This window comes from Aulostomus chinensis, chromosome 1 (genome assembly GCF_037954235.1).
Source record: "Aulostomus chinensis isolate RoL2024-O1b breed Wild chromosome 1, RoL_Achi_v1.0, whole genome shotgun sequence".
Classification (NCBI taxonomy): Eukaryota; Metazoa; Chordata; class Actinopteri; order Syngnathiformes; family Aulostomidae; genus Aulostomus; species Aulostomus chinensis.
In genome coordinates, this window is record NC_141320.1 from 56,862,732 (window position 1) to 56,877,079 (window position 14,348).

Here is a 14,348-nt window from a genome sequence, read left to right on the forward strand (position 1 = left end):
GTTCACCACCAAGACACAACGGACGTGTGACTGCAGCGCCGCCACAACTGAGCTCCAGGCTTCTTCTGTTTTCACCGTGATGATGTTTACAGCAGCAGGAGATCCCCTCATTGCAGTCTTGTGGTTTTTCTCGTGTAGTCATGATGGTCCATCTCTGTTCTCAAGGTCAATGTAAATGTATCGCATTGATTAATATTTTTTGATTCATTCAAAGATAATTCATAGTTATTGTACACACATTCGTATTTCAGTTGAATGATTTCTGTATTATTTTTTGATTATTTGGATTGTTCGTGTTGGCACGGTGGTGCAGTGGTCAGCACTGTGGCCTCAAAGCAAGACGGTTCCGGGTTCCAGTCCCGGCTCCATCACAGGATCTTTCTGTGTGAGTCTCCATGTTCTCCCTGTTCCTGCGTGGGTTCTCTCTGGTACTCCAGCTTCCTCCCACAGTCCAAAGACATCAAGAGGGGACGAGGCTGATTGATACTCTAAATTGACCGTAGGTGTGACTGTGAGTGTGAATGTTTGTCTGTCTCTATGTGTTGGTCCTGCAATGGACTGGAGACCTGTCCAGGGTGAACCCCGCCTCTCAGCCCTCCACGACCCTTAACAGGAATAAGCGGAAGAAAATGGAATGGATGTTCTACTTAACTAACATTCAACTTTTTTTTTCTCCACCATCTATCACATCTCCACATGTATGTGTTGTATTTGATGTCATCTCCTGCTGGTGGTGATGATGAGAAGAGAACATGGAGAATAACGTGTTGCTCCAACTACAGAAGACCTGACCTGACACCTGCAGTCAGGTGAGGAAGTCCTGATCCCTCAGTAATGTGGTGGTTATCAGCCAAACAAGTTGCCATCTATCAGCGGAGCAGAGATCAGCTCATGATCCTGGACTGGGCCTCCTACTGATGAGTAGGGTTTATTTTTACAGGGAACATTTGAAGTCACCAAATGAGACATGGTAACAAAATGAAGTCCAGTTTGATGCTTGAAAATCATTTCTTTGAAAAAAAACGGTGTTTTTCTCAGCTTTTGTTGAAAAAAACAACAGTTTTTCCTGAAACCAACCTTCACTCAGGTGTTGATGAAAAATATAATAGATTCACCTGTCCACTCTTATACAGTCTGGTCTGTGCTTCACTGCCTTGTGTTTCCTGCACTCTAGTTTAAGTAAATGTATGTATAAATTTAACTACAGTTTAAGCAAATATATATGTATGGATTAATCTACAGTTAAAGCAAATATATGAATAAATGTCAATGCTCAATAAAAACCTCTTCATCACATCAGTCCCATGCTGAGCTGCGTTGTTCCAACAACACTGAGCTCTCAGCTCATAGCAGTTCTACAATAAAGGTTCCAACACAACGTTCCATTGATCCATGAACAAAGCAGGCAGTGAGACCATGATGATGTCACATCTGTCCACTGTCCAGATGTCGGAGCTGACAATGATACGATGCCATGTTCCCTTCAACAACAGGCCAGCAGAAAGCCACCATGAAGACCTGAGGAGAAGCAAGGAGATTCTGGATTCACCTCTTGATGTCTGGACTGTGGGAAGAAGACAGAGTACCAGAGTGAACCCACACAGGAACAGGGAGAACATGGAGACTCACCCAGCTGGCGCTCCAATCTGGAACCTTCTTGCTGGGAGATATTTTTATCTAACTAGTTGAAAAATTTGGAATCTTTTTGTCATTACATGTGGTTCTCCATTGGGTCACTAGGGGGCAGCACCTACCTGCAACACAAATAGGAGCCTTCACAGTCCGTCAGGTCAGAGCTAGAGATTAAAGCCACTCCAATAAAACAAGAAAATAGTGGAATATATTGGAAAATATACTGCAGTATTATTATTTTTTTAAAACGAGACCCTCTTTATTGTCTAGTTTAATCTGCTGCAGTAATAATGAGCATCTTTGTCAATCTACTGATGAATGTCAGATATCTTTGATGACCAAACCTGGACGTTTGTCTCAGTTTGACTGGAAGTCTCATTCATTCATTTCTCCTCCATGATTTCCTGCAATGATTTCCTGGTTCTGCTCCATTCAGGTTCAGAGAGCTGAGATTAAAATCACTCAGGAATAAAAGAGGAGACACCAACAAGTCAGCATGGAAGAGGAGCAGCTTTTCAAACTGGTCACCCTGGCTGCTGGTCTGGGCCTCCCTTTGCCTCGGTGCTCCTTGAACCAGTAAAGGTCCTGGTCCAGTCTTCTCCACTGAGTCCTCGTCAACAGGGAGCACCTCCCCACCAGAGAGGTGCAGGGCAAAGGAAAGGAAAACTCCAACCAGAATGAACGCTGCACTAAAAACTGCCCTCCATTTCTTGAGGGGAACGTTGGGTCCTCCTCAGGCAAACGGCAGTCAGCAGTGGCTCAACATCTGAACTGAGCCCAGACCTGGTCAGCTGATCATTCACCAGCTCAGCCCCTCCCACTCATGACGAAGACCTTGAAAACCCCAACATCACCTCCTCCACCTCAGTCTGGCGTGTGTGGATGGAGGGCTGTGATGTCAGCAGCGATGACATCACTGACACAAACACACTGATCTCTGACTGGTTTGGTCTGAGTGGGATTCAGTGACATCACACGACCTGCACCAGATGAAGGGGCGGGGCATCCAGGAGCTTTGACATCACTGGTGACTCTTGTTGGGCCGCCTTCTTGGCCAAAGTGGAGGAGAACAGGACCCAAATACAGACGGGGGAGAGGAGCGTTCAACAAAAGGAGGCTTGAATGATGAAAAGACAAAGAACAACAAAGGAACTCAAAGCACCAACAGAGGAGAAAAGACAAAGTAGCAAACAAAAGCCAAACTTCCACTGGAAACTTGGAGGAGCTGGAACAGGAGGGGGAGAACATGAGGCTGAGAACCCTGGAGAATGAGAGGTGGACAAATCCACCAGCGCAGCATCAGGAGAGCAAAGAAACCAGAAGGAGCTTTGAGGAGCTGCTGACATGCGGCCAGGGAGCGTCTGCCTGAGATGGGAGGAGCTGCTCATCCACCCAGATGGAGAAGCAGCCATCTTGCTCTTCTGACGCCGACTCAGAAGGAACAGAGGAGGTGAGGGGCCTCACGTTGTCATGGCAACATGGAAACATTCCACTCTATCAGCGGTGCCTCCATCAGACGCACTTTGTCTTTGTGAAGATCAAAGTGAAAGGAAATAATAAAATAAAACAATGAAGGCTGCATGAACTGAGTGACACACTTGAGGATGACATCAGCGAAATGTGTGATGTCACACTGCTGAGTCGTGAGGTCACCACCAGAGAACAAATGAGTGATGAGATGCTGATTATTGACTCTCTACTTTAAATGATCTCACTCTCTTCCAGCTTGAAGAAGTTTGAGGATGAATGAAGTCAAGAAATGGAAAAATGGAGAACGTTCATGTCATTACATGTTGTTCTCCACTGGGTCACTAGGGGGCAGCACCTACCTGCAACTCCTGTGAGCCCTCAGTCTCACCTCATTTTCAGGCTCCAACTAAAATGAAGCTTCAACTCTTCTGAATCCTCTCCACCTGTCAGATCTGTTTGAAACTTCCAGGTTTGATCAACATCCCAGTCTGAACACATCTACAGGTCAGTGGTGACCACAGCGCCACCTACTGGCAGCAGGAAATGACAGATTTGACACTGAGATGTCCTCATTTAGCCTGTTCATGGTGTCCTGCTCAGATGTGGTCAGACCCACCCTGAGAGTTTGGGGAGAACCCTTGAAGCCTGGGACTTCAGGTCAAACGCTGAGACCACGGCATGATGGAGAGTTCTGATGATTCATCAGCACAATCAGACTCTGAGAACTCCTCCCTCCCTGGTTGATCTGAGTCAAAGTTCCCATGTCTGATCAACTTCCTGTCCTGATGACATCACTGCTGCAGGTGAACAGTTAGCATTGCTCTGTTTGATGAAGCTGCGTTCAGGGAATGAGGAAGTTTCCCTTTGTGTCACTGCTTCTCTACTAATCTGATCTCTGATCAGTTCACCAAGAAGAGTCTGGGGTCAGGGGCTTGATGAGTAGAGCTGTTTAGTCAGGAGGAGGCTGCTCTGATTGGTTCCTGACATTGAAACAAGACCTTCATATATGTATGATGACATCACCAATAGGAGCCTTCACCAATGTTCCCCCTCACGTCTCATGTGTCTGGGCACATGCTGAAGCTCCCTGAGCACACTGAGGATCACGGTGAGCAACGTGAGTCGTGCAGGCTTAGCACACACCTGTTCAACACCTGGGAGCACAGCGAGGTACATGGCTTCTTCAAAGAATCAAATTACAGCAGCAATTTCCAAGAGTTTACTTTGAATATTTTCGACGGTTTACCTCTCGACCGCTGAGCTACCGGCTCTGGCCCATCGCCATCTCACTGTTGTTGGCTAGCTAACCTGCATGATCCACGCCGCAGATGCAGTGATCCTTGATGCCACACCAAGGAGCGCAGCTGCTCAGAGGATCAATGTGGGTCTGATGGAGCCTCTTAGCAAGCCTCCGTTCCTGGGAGGTCCTGATCTTATTAGAACCATGCTGGAACAAATCCATCCGGAATCTCATGTTGACTGCTGCTGCGCCCTCGGCTAAAATCTGCTGGGCGTCTGGATGGGACACTGACTGGAGGACATTTGCTGAGTTGAGGCTAGATTTTGTCTGAACAGTAAAGTTAGAGAGGTCTCGTTTAAAATCCTGCGTAAAATAAACCCAGCAAAGAAAAGCTTGGAGAGATTTGGCCTCCATGTTGAATATTCCTGTGTTTTCCGCGGATCTGAGGAAGAATCAATTTTCTCTCTTTATCGCTGCACGTATGCCAGAATATCTTGTTGACGTGTAAAACTGCAACAGCAAAACTGGACAAGCATCCACTTAAAAGAACAAGATATTTGTATTTTTTTGTCGTTGAAGAAAATCAAAGAGAAAGACGTGTTTGCACCTCCGAGTGGAGTCAAAATCCAGGTGAGTATTAAATCTATCAGATCCAAATGCAGCTGCAGGTGTTGATCAGCTTCCAGATGTTGGCATCATAGTTGAGGCCCCCTGGGGGCAGAAAAAAATAGAGATTTGGCGGCACCAGCAAATCCGGGCGTGCCAAATTTATGAGCGCCAAAACTGAGCGTTACATTTTTATCTGACTGAAAACATATTCGTGCATATGACATACTTTCAAACAAATAAAAAAATATATAAAATAACCAGACTTCGGATGTGTTCATCTAAAAAAAAAAAAAAAAAAAAAAAGACATTAAAAACAACTAAAGTGAGCACATAATAAAACATAATACAGAGCTCTCCACTCCACAAACCTGACCTCGGTGCCCCCAGTGTCTCAGTCCCTATTTTCCATGTCTGTCCTCCTTGACATCTGTCCCAGAGCGGCGGCAGGACCGGCCAGTCTAACGCTGGACTCCAGCCTCCTCCATTTTACAGCAAACGTCCTCCTCTTTCCACAAACATCCACAACACGTGGCCGGAAAGTTTTGAGTTCGGGTTGGCGTGCAGGCTCATCTATTTTTTTTGAAAGGCCTGCGACCTACGGGGTGGCTGTACATTCGTCTTCGGTCTCTGTGACGTCAGCGGCTGCGTCACTCCTGACGGTGTGTCAGAGGAGACAGAGTCGCTTGTAGAGGGCGACTCAGTTGTGGAGCTGACTCTCAAATCTCACTCTTTTTAAATACCTGTTTAGCGAGCTGTGTTTCATCGCTCCTGTCAGCCTGCCAGCGGAAGTGTTTACAGCAGCAGTGCACTCGCAAAGCAAATCATTACAGTAGACCACAACAACATGTCAGAAATAAGAATATAAAAAGTATAATAGATATTTAAAAAAAAAATCTAAATATTTGGCTGTGCCAGCTGGCTAACTGGGTGCGTGTGACACACCTCCCAACCCCTCAGCCCTCCGTCAACATCCAATCACTCTCTGGATGTCACTGACTCCAGACCAGTCTGACTGTCAGGTTTCTGCACGGACACGAACCTGTCCTCTTATCAGAAGTTTGATTTGATGTTGGTTCTTAAAGTTGGGTTCTAAGAATGTTCCTCCAGGAGCAGTGAGCCTTTAAATAAACCAGTGGACTGCAGTGATACGACCAGCAAGTAAAGCCTTCAGCAAGTAGGGAAACACACATTGAGTCCAAAGTGAAATCATAATTATGAACAAAAATAGTTGAACAAGCAACTCCTGCTAGTGTTGATCTTTGTGTGATGCTTTAAATGCTGTCAGGGAGGGAGAGCCGTCTGCTGGTGGTGGTGTTCATTCCTCAGTGGGAGCCTCTATGGTTGATGTTCTACTGCCCTCTGGTGGTGAGGCAGTGGGGATGCAGGTGATCTGCTGGTCTGGTTGAACGTGAGTGGACAGAAACCTTGTTGAGGTGACTGGGAGTTCCTGACTGTGGTGAGCTGCCTTGCTTCTCCTCAGGTCTGCTGCTACAGAGATTGAGAATCTCACGCCAAGCCGGAGAAACAGGTCCTGGATGAGTCACGTGATCACTGCCGGCTGGCGAGGCTTCGAACGTCACCACATACGTCATCAATACGCGCTTCACAAAAAGAGAAGAAAAACAAGAGGCAGAAGCGGGACGCCTCTGAACAACCAGGAAAGAAGGAGAAGTCCGTGAACCCCCGCCTCGGTCTTTGTCTCCTGAAGGCTGAGTGGCGCCGGTAGAACCTCAACATGTGCGCCGCGCAGCTGCTGCGGGTGTCGGTCCAGGAGCGGATCCTCGCCGCCGCTGAAGACTTCCTGCTGCAGCTGGGAGAAGGAGACTCAGCGGCTGGAGTCCCGGTGCTGAGAGCGCTGCTCACCGAGCGGCTGGCGGCGGCCGCGGAGCAGATCGTGGCTCTGCTGGAGGAAACCGTGGCGGAGTACGAGCGGGAGAACCGCCGGCAGAGGTTGCTGCTCGATGCCGTGGTGAAACCCCGAGTCAGGCTCTACAGAGCAGGTGAGTCCCCGCAAGGGACCTGCTGCATTGTTACCAACACAAAGGGAAGTTTCAGTCGCTCAGGAAACAAAGTCCAGGAATTCTAACTGGAGCTTCATCAGACCAAGTGGTCCAGACCAGTGTGGAAAAATCCCTGAGACAAACTCCACCTTCAGGAGCCACAAAGAAGGATTGGATTGTTTTTCTGAAGGCAAAGGTGGTAAAATCTCATCCATCACCCCAGACCTGCTCAATGCCCCCTCAGATAAAGATGGTGGATCAAATCAGCAACAACAAGTCAGTAAAAGTCAGAGAGCAGGCAGCACAATGTTGTTGGGACTTGTTCTGATGATGGAGCTCCATTCTACCACCATCATGGATCAGAGACATGAGGAAAGCTATGGAGCAGCTGAAGGTGGTTGCTGCCAGGCTGAAGACTACCAGACACATCAGGAGGACCAGGATGTTGATGCTAAAAGAGCAGCACAGGACTCAGTCAGCGCACACACACACACACACACACACACACACACACACACACACGTGTCAGCAGTCTCTCTGTCTCCTGCAGCAAGTCACATGATATCCAAATGAGTCCCGTCAGAATGAACCAAAGTTTTTTTTTGTTTTTTTTTACCTGCCCTGTTCAGTAGCTGGGGCAAGCAGCATCAATGTTCCTGGTGCCTTGTTGTACTGAAGCAGTTTTATTCTGCAAAGGAGGAATCTGATAAACTCCTCCTATTGCCATTTATGTTTAATTTTATTAGGAATGGTGTTGGTTCATTGATGAAGCTACTGGACTGAGGACAGGAGTGGACAGGAAGAGAGAACAGGGACAGGACAGGGAAGACAAGGGGGAGGGGGGGGACAAAAACAACAGTAATAGCAGAAAAAAAACAAACCAACAAACAAACAAAGACAAAGTAACAACAACAACAGAGAGGAGAAAAGAAAAAAAAAGGAAAAAAACAATGGTTGCAGAATTTCCGGTGCAGGCTTACCATTTGGTTTAATATAATTTTAAGATAAATGTCTGAGTGTGTGATTATGGGTCAGTTGTGCGCTCCATGTGTGTATGTGTGTATACGTGTGTATGTGTATGTGTATGTGTGTGTGCTGCGGTTTGTCTTGGATGCTGTGCGTAGCTGGCTGTAGCTGATGTGGGGGGGCCAGGACATCGCACCCCCAGTCCAGGATAGCAGGTAGGTCAGGACCAGGCCACCAGAGCACCCAGAAACCCCCAGGACACGGGGAGCCCCAGGCCACCCCTCCCCCAGGAAACAGCCACAGGCCCAACCCATGCCAGGACCCACAGGAAAGCAGAGCAGCAACCCCTGCCTGGAGACAGCCCACAGAAAGACAGGGCAGACAGAGGACACCAGGCCCACCGGGCACCACCCCACAGCACAAGCTGAGTCCAGGAGCATGGATTCCCTCAAGCCCAAGATCCGGCAAGAACCCCATGAGGGGCCCGCCAGCGTCGAGGCCGAGAGCCCACCGCCCACACCCCACGCCCAGATGGGGCAAACCACAGCCCACTACAACGACCAGGCCCACCGCCCCTGGACAGAGCTGTCCCCCAACCCTCCACCACCATCCCCTCCACTCATCCCCTCTTCTACCCCTCCCCCCAGAGCAGGCCAATTTTCAGGCCATAAGGCACCACCAGCAAGCAACCCCCCCCCCCGCCAAAAAAAAGGGAAAAGGACCCCCCACTCACCCGAGAAGCCCATGCCCACCTGCCGGGTGAGCCAAAGGCACCTGCGTCAGGGACCGCCATCCCTAGACTAAATAAATAAATCATACCTTCATCTTCCTTCGCCCATACAGGGGCATAGATGAGGACATAGTCCAGGGCACTTCAGACCTAGTAAAACCGCCAGCAAGGGATCCACCACACAACGACAAGGCCTGTGACCACCCCAAGCCCAACCACCATACTGGGAGGCAGACCACCCATCCCAACAACACCAGTTAGGCCCCCAGGCCCACGCTTGTGCAGTTAGAAAGAGGGGCAGCAATTGTGTGAATCACTGTCAATGGTCAATGTTAACAACACTCCCTTTGACAGGCATCAGAAGCATGTTACCATTGAACTGAACCAAGACAAGACCAAGCTGAGGGGACATTCACACTGTGTTGCTAACTCCTGCTAACTGAGTCGTGTGTGACAGGCTGGCCCAGCATGCTGTGCATGTTGGTGTCCTTGTGTCGTTCTTCTGGAGGCTGCTACGGTGCTACCTTGTTAAAAGATGATCCTGTACACTGGAAATTATATCAGCCTATTAAAAAAGAAAAACACCTTTTTTCTCCACTGCCCGTTTGGCCTGGGCTGGACCGGACATTTGGGAATTGTCCCCCTTGTCCCAGTAGCCAGCACCTCCCTGGCTGTGAGTGTAGGTGGGCCCCTACAGGGTCACTTAGAGTTCTGTGCCTGTTAGGAATTTGGTTCCAGCCACAGCTCTCCTCTCTGTTCCACCTGCAGCAGCAGGGCAGCAATACACGGCTGCTCTGAAGTTCTTGGCCATGGTCATATAGGAGAATCTGACCAAGAGCTGCATGGAGTTCTGCATTGGTGTGATTTTACAGCTGTTCAGCTGCAGACAGGAAGGCACTGCTGAGGGTCACCACGGTCCTTCTCAGCCAGGACCCTCTCTTTGGTCATGCTTGCCAGATGTCTTGGATCAGAAAATATGGCGGGGGGGGGGGCAGATATAACTTTGCTTAGCTCACTCACCTCTGGTTCTAGTGACTTTACTCTCATTCTCCTACAGGATCTCATTCTAGAAATGAACATTCTGACTGGCAGATGTGATCATGAATGGACAAAACCATTCAGCAGAGGTGACCTATGACCTTTGACCTGGGTGACACAACGTTGATCCAAGCATCTGAAGCCAGCGTTTCTGTTCCCAGTTTGCTGACTGGTCGTCAGTAGCAGGACGTCTCTTTTCATTGAGTTGATTTCTGTTTCTGTCTGTTGCTCCACTGTTTCAGAGTCAAATGAAGAGATTTCTGATGTTGCTGTTTGTGTCCTGCAGATGTGGAGCACCTGCTGGTGATGAAAGAAGAGGTTCCCCCTGAGCTGCAGGACCCAGAGCCCCCCCACATTAAAGAGGAGAGGGAGGAGCTCTGGATCAGTGAGGAGGGAGCGCAGCTTCAAGGGCAGGAGGAGGCTGATATCACCACGTTCCCCTTCACTCTGGTCCCTGTGAAGAGTGAAGGGGACGAAGAGAAACCTCAGTTCTCACAGCTTCATCAGAGTCTAACTGAGGAGAACTTGAAAGAAGAGTCTCTGAGCAGCAGCCCAGTTCATCCTCTGAAAACAGAAGCTGATGGAGAAGAGTGTGGAGGACCAGAACCAGAACCAGCCAGCAAAGCAGATCCAGATCCACTTGTACAACCCCAGACTGACGAACACATGTCAGACTCTTCTGAAGCTGAGACTGAAGTCAGTGACGATAATTGGGTCAGACCTGATAACACGGCCTCCTCTGAGCACAAGGAACCCTTTGGCTCAAGGAGGAATTTGCTTCAGAAATTGAGCCCAGGACAGGAAGTGACTCATTGCAGCTCAAAAGAGCAAAAAGTAAAGACTGAAAGAGAATCAGAAATCATCAGGAACGTGACCTTTGGTCCTTCTGAATCTCAGACAGAAGTCAGGAAGGATGAGCGTCCTTTTAGGTGCTCAACGTGCAGTAAAGGTTTTAATTACAGAAGGAGTTTGGTTATACACATTAGAACACACACTGGGGAGAAACCGTTCCCATGCTCAGTTTGTGGAAAAAGATTCTCAGTTAAGGGACATCTGAAAACACACATGAGAACACACACTGGAGAGAAACTGTTTCCCTGCTCAGTTTGTGGCGGAAGATTTTCAGAAAAGGGATATCTAAAAAGACACATGAGAACACACACTGGGGAGAAACCGTTTCCCTGCTCAGTTTGTGGTAGAAGGTTTTCAGAAAAAGGATGTCTGAAAAGACACATGAGAACGCACACTGTGGAGAAACTATTCCCCTGCTCAGTTTGCGGAACAAGATTCTCAGTTAAGGCAAATCTAGAATCACACATGAGAATGCACACTGTGGAGAAACTGTTCCCATGCTCAGTTTGTGGAAAAAGATTCTCAGTTAAGGGACATCTGAAAACACACATGAGAACACACACTGGAGAGAAACTGTTTCCCTGCTCAGTTTGTGGCGGAAGATTTTCAGAAAAGGGATATCTAAAAAGACACATGAGAACACACACTGGGGAGAAACCGTTTCCCTGCTCAGTTTGTGGCAGAAGGTTTTCAGAAAAAGGATGTCTGAAAAGACACATGAGAACACACACTGTGGAGAAACATTCCCCTGCTCAGTTTGTGGCAAAAAATTCTCAGTTAAGGGACATCTTAAAAGACTTATGAGAACTCATACCAGGGTGAAAACACCTTGGCATGCCGTGGCTTTGAAGCATGACGAAAGAGAGAGACGCGGGTTGAAGGCCCATCCATCCATCCATTGTCTTCTGCTTATTCCTGTTAAGGGTGGCGGGGGCGATAGAGCCTATCCCAGCATCTACAGGCGAGAGGCGGGGTTCACCCTGGACAGGTCGCCAGTCCATCGCAGGGCCAACATAGAGACAAACAGCCATTCACACCTACGGTCAATTTAGAGTATCAATCAGCCTAGTCCCCAAGTGCATGTCTTTGGACGGTGGGAAGAAGCTGGAGTACCAGAGAGAACCCACACAGGAACAGGGAGAACATGCAGACTCACACAGAAAGATCCCTCACCTGAGCCGGGACTCAAACCCAGAACCTTCTTGCTGTGAGATGACAGTACTCACCACTGCACCATCTTGCAGCCCAGGTTGAAGGCCAAATAATAAATTTAGTCAATGAAAAAAGACAAAAATAAACCAAAATTGAACTAAGAGCGCAATGCGATGTCAGTGGTGTTGGTGTCTGTGGCCATGAGTGTAAGGGAGGTGGAAAGAAGAGATGTTGGCTGCTGAAAATCAAAGTGACAATGGATGAGGAAGAAGAGAGGCTCCCAGCCAGCAAGGTAGGGTGGGTATTTACAGAGCACCGGGCCCTGGTGCTTCCAACGAGGAGGAATGAACTGCCCCCTCCCCCATCCAGATACCTGCTGCAACACAACTGTTTTCTCCAGGATTTTAGAGAGGAGGGGAGGTTAGCTATCAGTCTATAGTTGGCTGGAACCTCAGGGTCTAGAGGAGGCTTCTGAAGCAGTGGTTTAATGACAGCTACCTTCAAGGACTGTGGTTCATGTCCTGTTACTACAGACAGAGGAATCAGATTTAATAAAGAGGTGCTCACTGAGGGGAGACTTCCTGAAGCAGCCTAGTAGGAAACAATCTAAGAGACAGGATGAAGGTTTTGATGAGGTCATCAATGAATGAAGTTCTGAACTGTTAATTTGATAAAAGTGGTCTAAAGAAATATCTGGTTTAACAGCAGTTTCTATGTTGACTGAGGTTACAGGTCAATTAGAATCTCTTGAGGACAGGAGCTGATTAATTTGATTCTAATAGTTCATATTTTGTCATCAAAGAAGGTCCTAAAGTCGTCTCTTGAGAATTTGTGTCATATTCATAACATGGAAAGAACAGCGATGCATTTAATGTTTACTCACCACAGTTTTACAAGTTATAAAACATGAACATGTTTTAATTAAAATATATGTGAGATGATGAATGTGTCCTGATTCTATTACACAACAGGAAAGGCAGTCAGAAGATGCGCCGTTTACCGTATTTTCCACACTGCAAGGCGCATCGGATTATAAGGCGCACCTTCAGTGAATGGCCTATTTTAAAACTGTTTTCATACATAGGACACACTGCATTATAAGGCGCATAGAATAGAAACTACTGTAGTGGCTGGAGTTGCGTTATTCATCCACTGGACAGAGCTGCGCTAAAGGGAATGTCAACAGACAGTCAGATAAGTCAGTCAGTCAAACTTAATTAATAAAATACAAACCAACATTCTGACAACTTCATGAAAGAGTAAAGGCCATCTTGTGACAACTTCAATAACAGGAGGACCTGAACTCACAGTTTCTTCAGGCCTCGGTGCAAAGATGTGCAGTGAGGTTGAGCTCTCCTCTGTATTTGGTTGATAGGACCTGAAACAGTCCTGCAGTGGAGCGGTGCTGCTGAGGCTGAGTGAGAGTTGAGTGTGGGACTGAGCGGGTTCAAGCAAACAAACTCCAATTTGTCTACCAAAATCAAATCAGAGTTCATCTAACAAAATGGATTCATATCATCTCCACTTGAAATGCTCTGGAACATCAAGTACACTTAAAATGGATGAGTTAGGACAACAGAAGGTGTTTTTAAGTAGATAAAACAAGGCCTTCATATTTTAATGATGACTTCACAAATATAAGCCTTCACAGTCTGTCAGGTGGTAGAATTCAGTCATCGCCAATGACATCAGAGTCTGAGTTTAGAGATCAAAGCCAGACATTAAAGTCTCTCTTATAAAACAATAATATCGTGGAATATATTGGAAAATATATTGCACTGTATTAAACATTAGATTTCCATGTATGGGAACCTGATTCTGAAAAATAAAAAATCTTCTTTGTGCTGGTCCAGGCCAAGATGGTGGTGTTGTGATGACTGAATTCTACCAGCTGACAGACTGTGAAGGCTACTATTGGTGATGTCATCATAAATGTATGAAGGCCTTTTCTTCCCAATGGAGAACAACATGTAATGACATGAACGTTCTCCATTTTTCCATTTCTTGACTTCATTCATCCTCAAACTTCTTCAAGCTGGAAGAGAGTGAGATCATTTAAAGTAGAGAGTAAATAATCAGCATCTCATCACTCATTTGTTCTCTGTTGGTGACCTCACGACTCTGCAGTGTGACATCACACATTTCGCTGATGTCATCCTCAAGTGTGTCACTCAGTTCATGCAGCCTTTATTGTTTTATTTTATTATTTCCTTTCACTTTGATCTTCACAAAGACAAAGTGCGTCTGATGGAGGCACCGCTGATAGAGTGGAATGTTTCCATGTTGCCATGACAACGTGAGGCCCCTCACCTCCTCTGTTCCTTCTGAGTCGGCGTCAGAAGAGCAAGATGGCTGCTTCTCCATCTGGGTGGATGAGCAGCTCCTCCCATCTCAGGCAGACGCTCCCTGGCTGCATGTCAGCCGCTCCTCAAAGCTCCTTCTGGTTTCTTTGCTCTCCTGATGCTGCGCTGGTGGATTTGTCCACCTCTCATTCTCCAGGGTTCTCAGCCTCATGTTCTCCCCCTCCTGTTCCAGCTCCTCCAAGTTTCCAGTGGAAGTTTGGCTTTTGTTTGCTACTTTGTCTTTTCTCCTCTGTTGGTGCTTTGAGTTCCTTTGTTGTTCTTTGTCTTTTCATCATTCAAGCCTCCTTTTGTTGAAC

The 14,348-nt window shown here is 47.3% G+C and overlaps 1 protein-coding gene across 3 annotated transcripts; it reads left to right on the forward strand.

The window, feature by feature from the left end:
* The first annotated feature begins 6,551 nt into the window (after positions 1-6,551).
* Positions 6,552-12,915, forward strand: LOC147272354 (uncharacterized). Of its 3 annotated transcripts, none has more exons than XR_015116816.1 (2): positions 6,552-7,425; positions 9,972-12,915. XR_015116816.1 is itself a non-coding variant. In XM_086207683.1 (2 exons), exons 1-2 carry the CDS (start codon positions 6,687-6,689, stop codon positions 11,339-11,341), a joined length of 1,635 nt encoding a protein of 544 aa, XP_086063809.1. In that variant the 5' UTR covers positions 6,552-6,686; the 3' UTR covers positions 11,342-12,912. The 3 variants fall into 3 exon arrangements, 2 of the variants coding, with proteins under 2 accessions (XP_086063809.1, XP_086063861.1); XM_086207683.1 differs by having other exon boundaries at positions 6,552-6,951; positions 9,972-12,912; XM_086207735.1 differs by lacking the exon at positions 9,972-12,915 and adding an exon at positions 9,705-9,853 and having other exon boundaries at positions 6,552-6,951.
* Positions 12,916-14,348: the final 1,433 nt, after the last annotated feature.

What these genes read in the sequence shown, in the direction of transcription:
- LOC147272354 (XM_086207683.1), top strand. Translation starts at nt 6,687, where the DNA reads ATGTGCGCCGCGCAGCTGCTGCGGGTGTCGGTCCAGGAGCGGATCCTC. An exon ending in AGTCAGGCTCTACAGAGCAG is followed by an intron (nt 6,952 to 9,971) that starts GTGAGTCCCCGC and finishes TGTGTCCTGCAG; the next exon opens with ATGTGGAGCACCTGCTGGTG.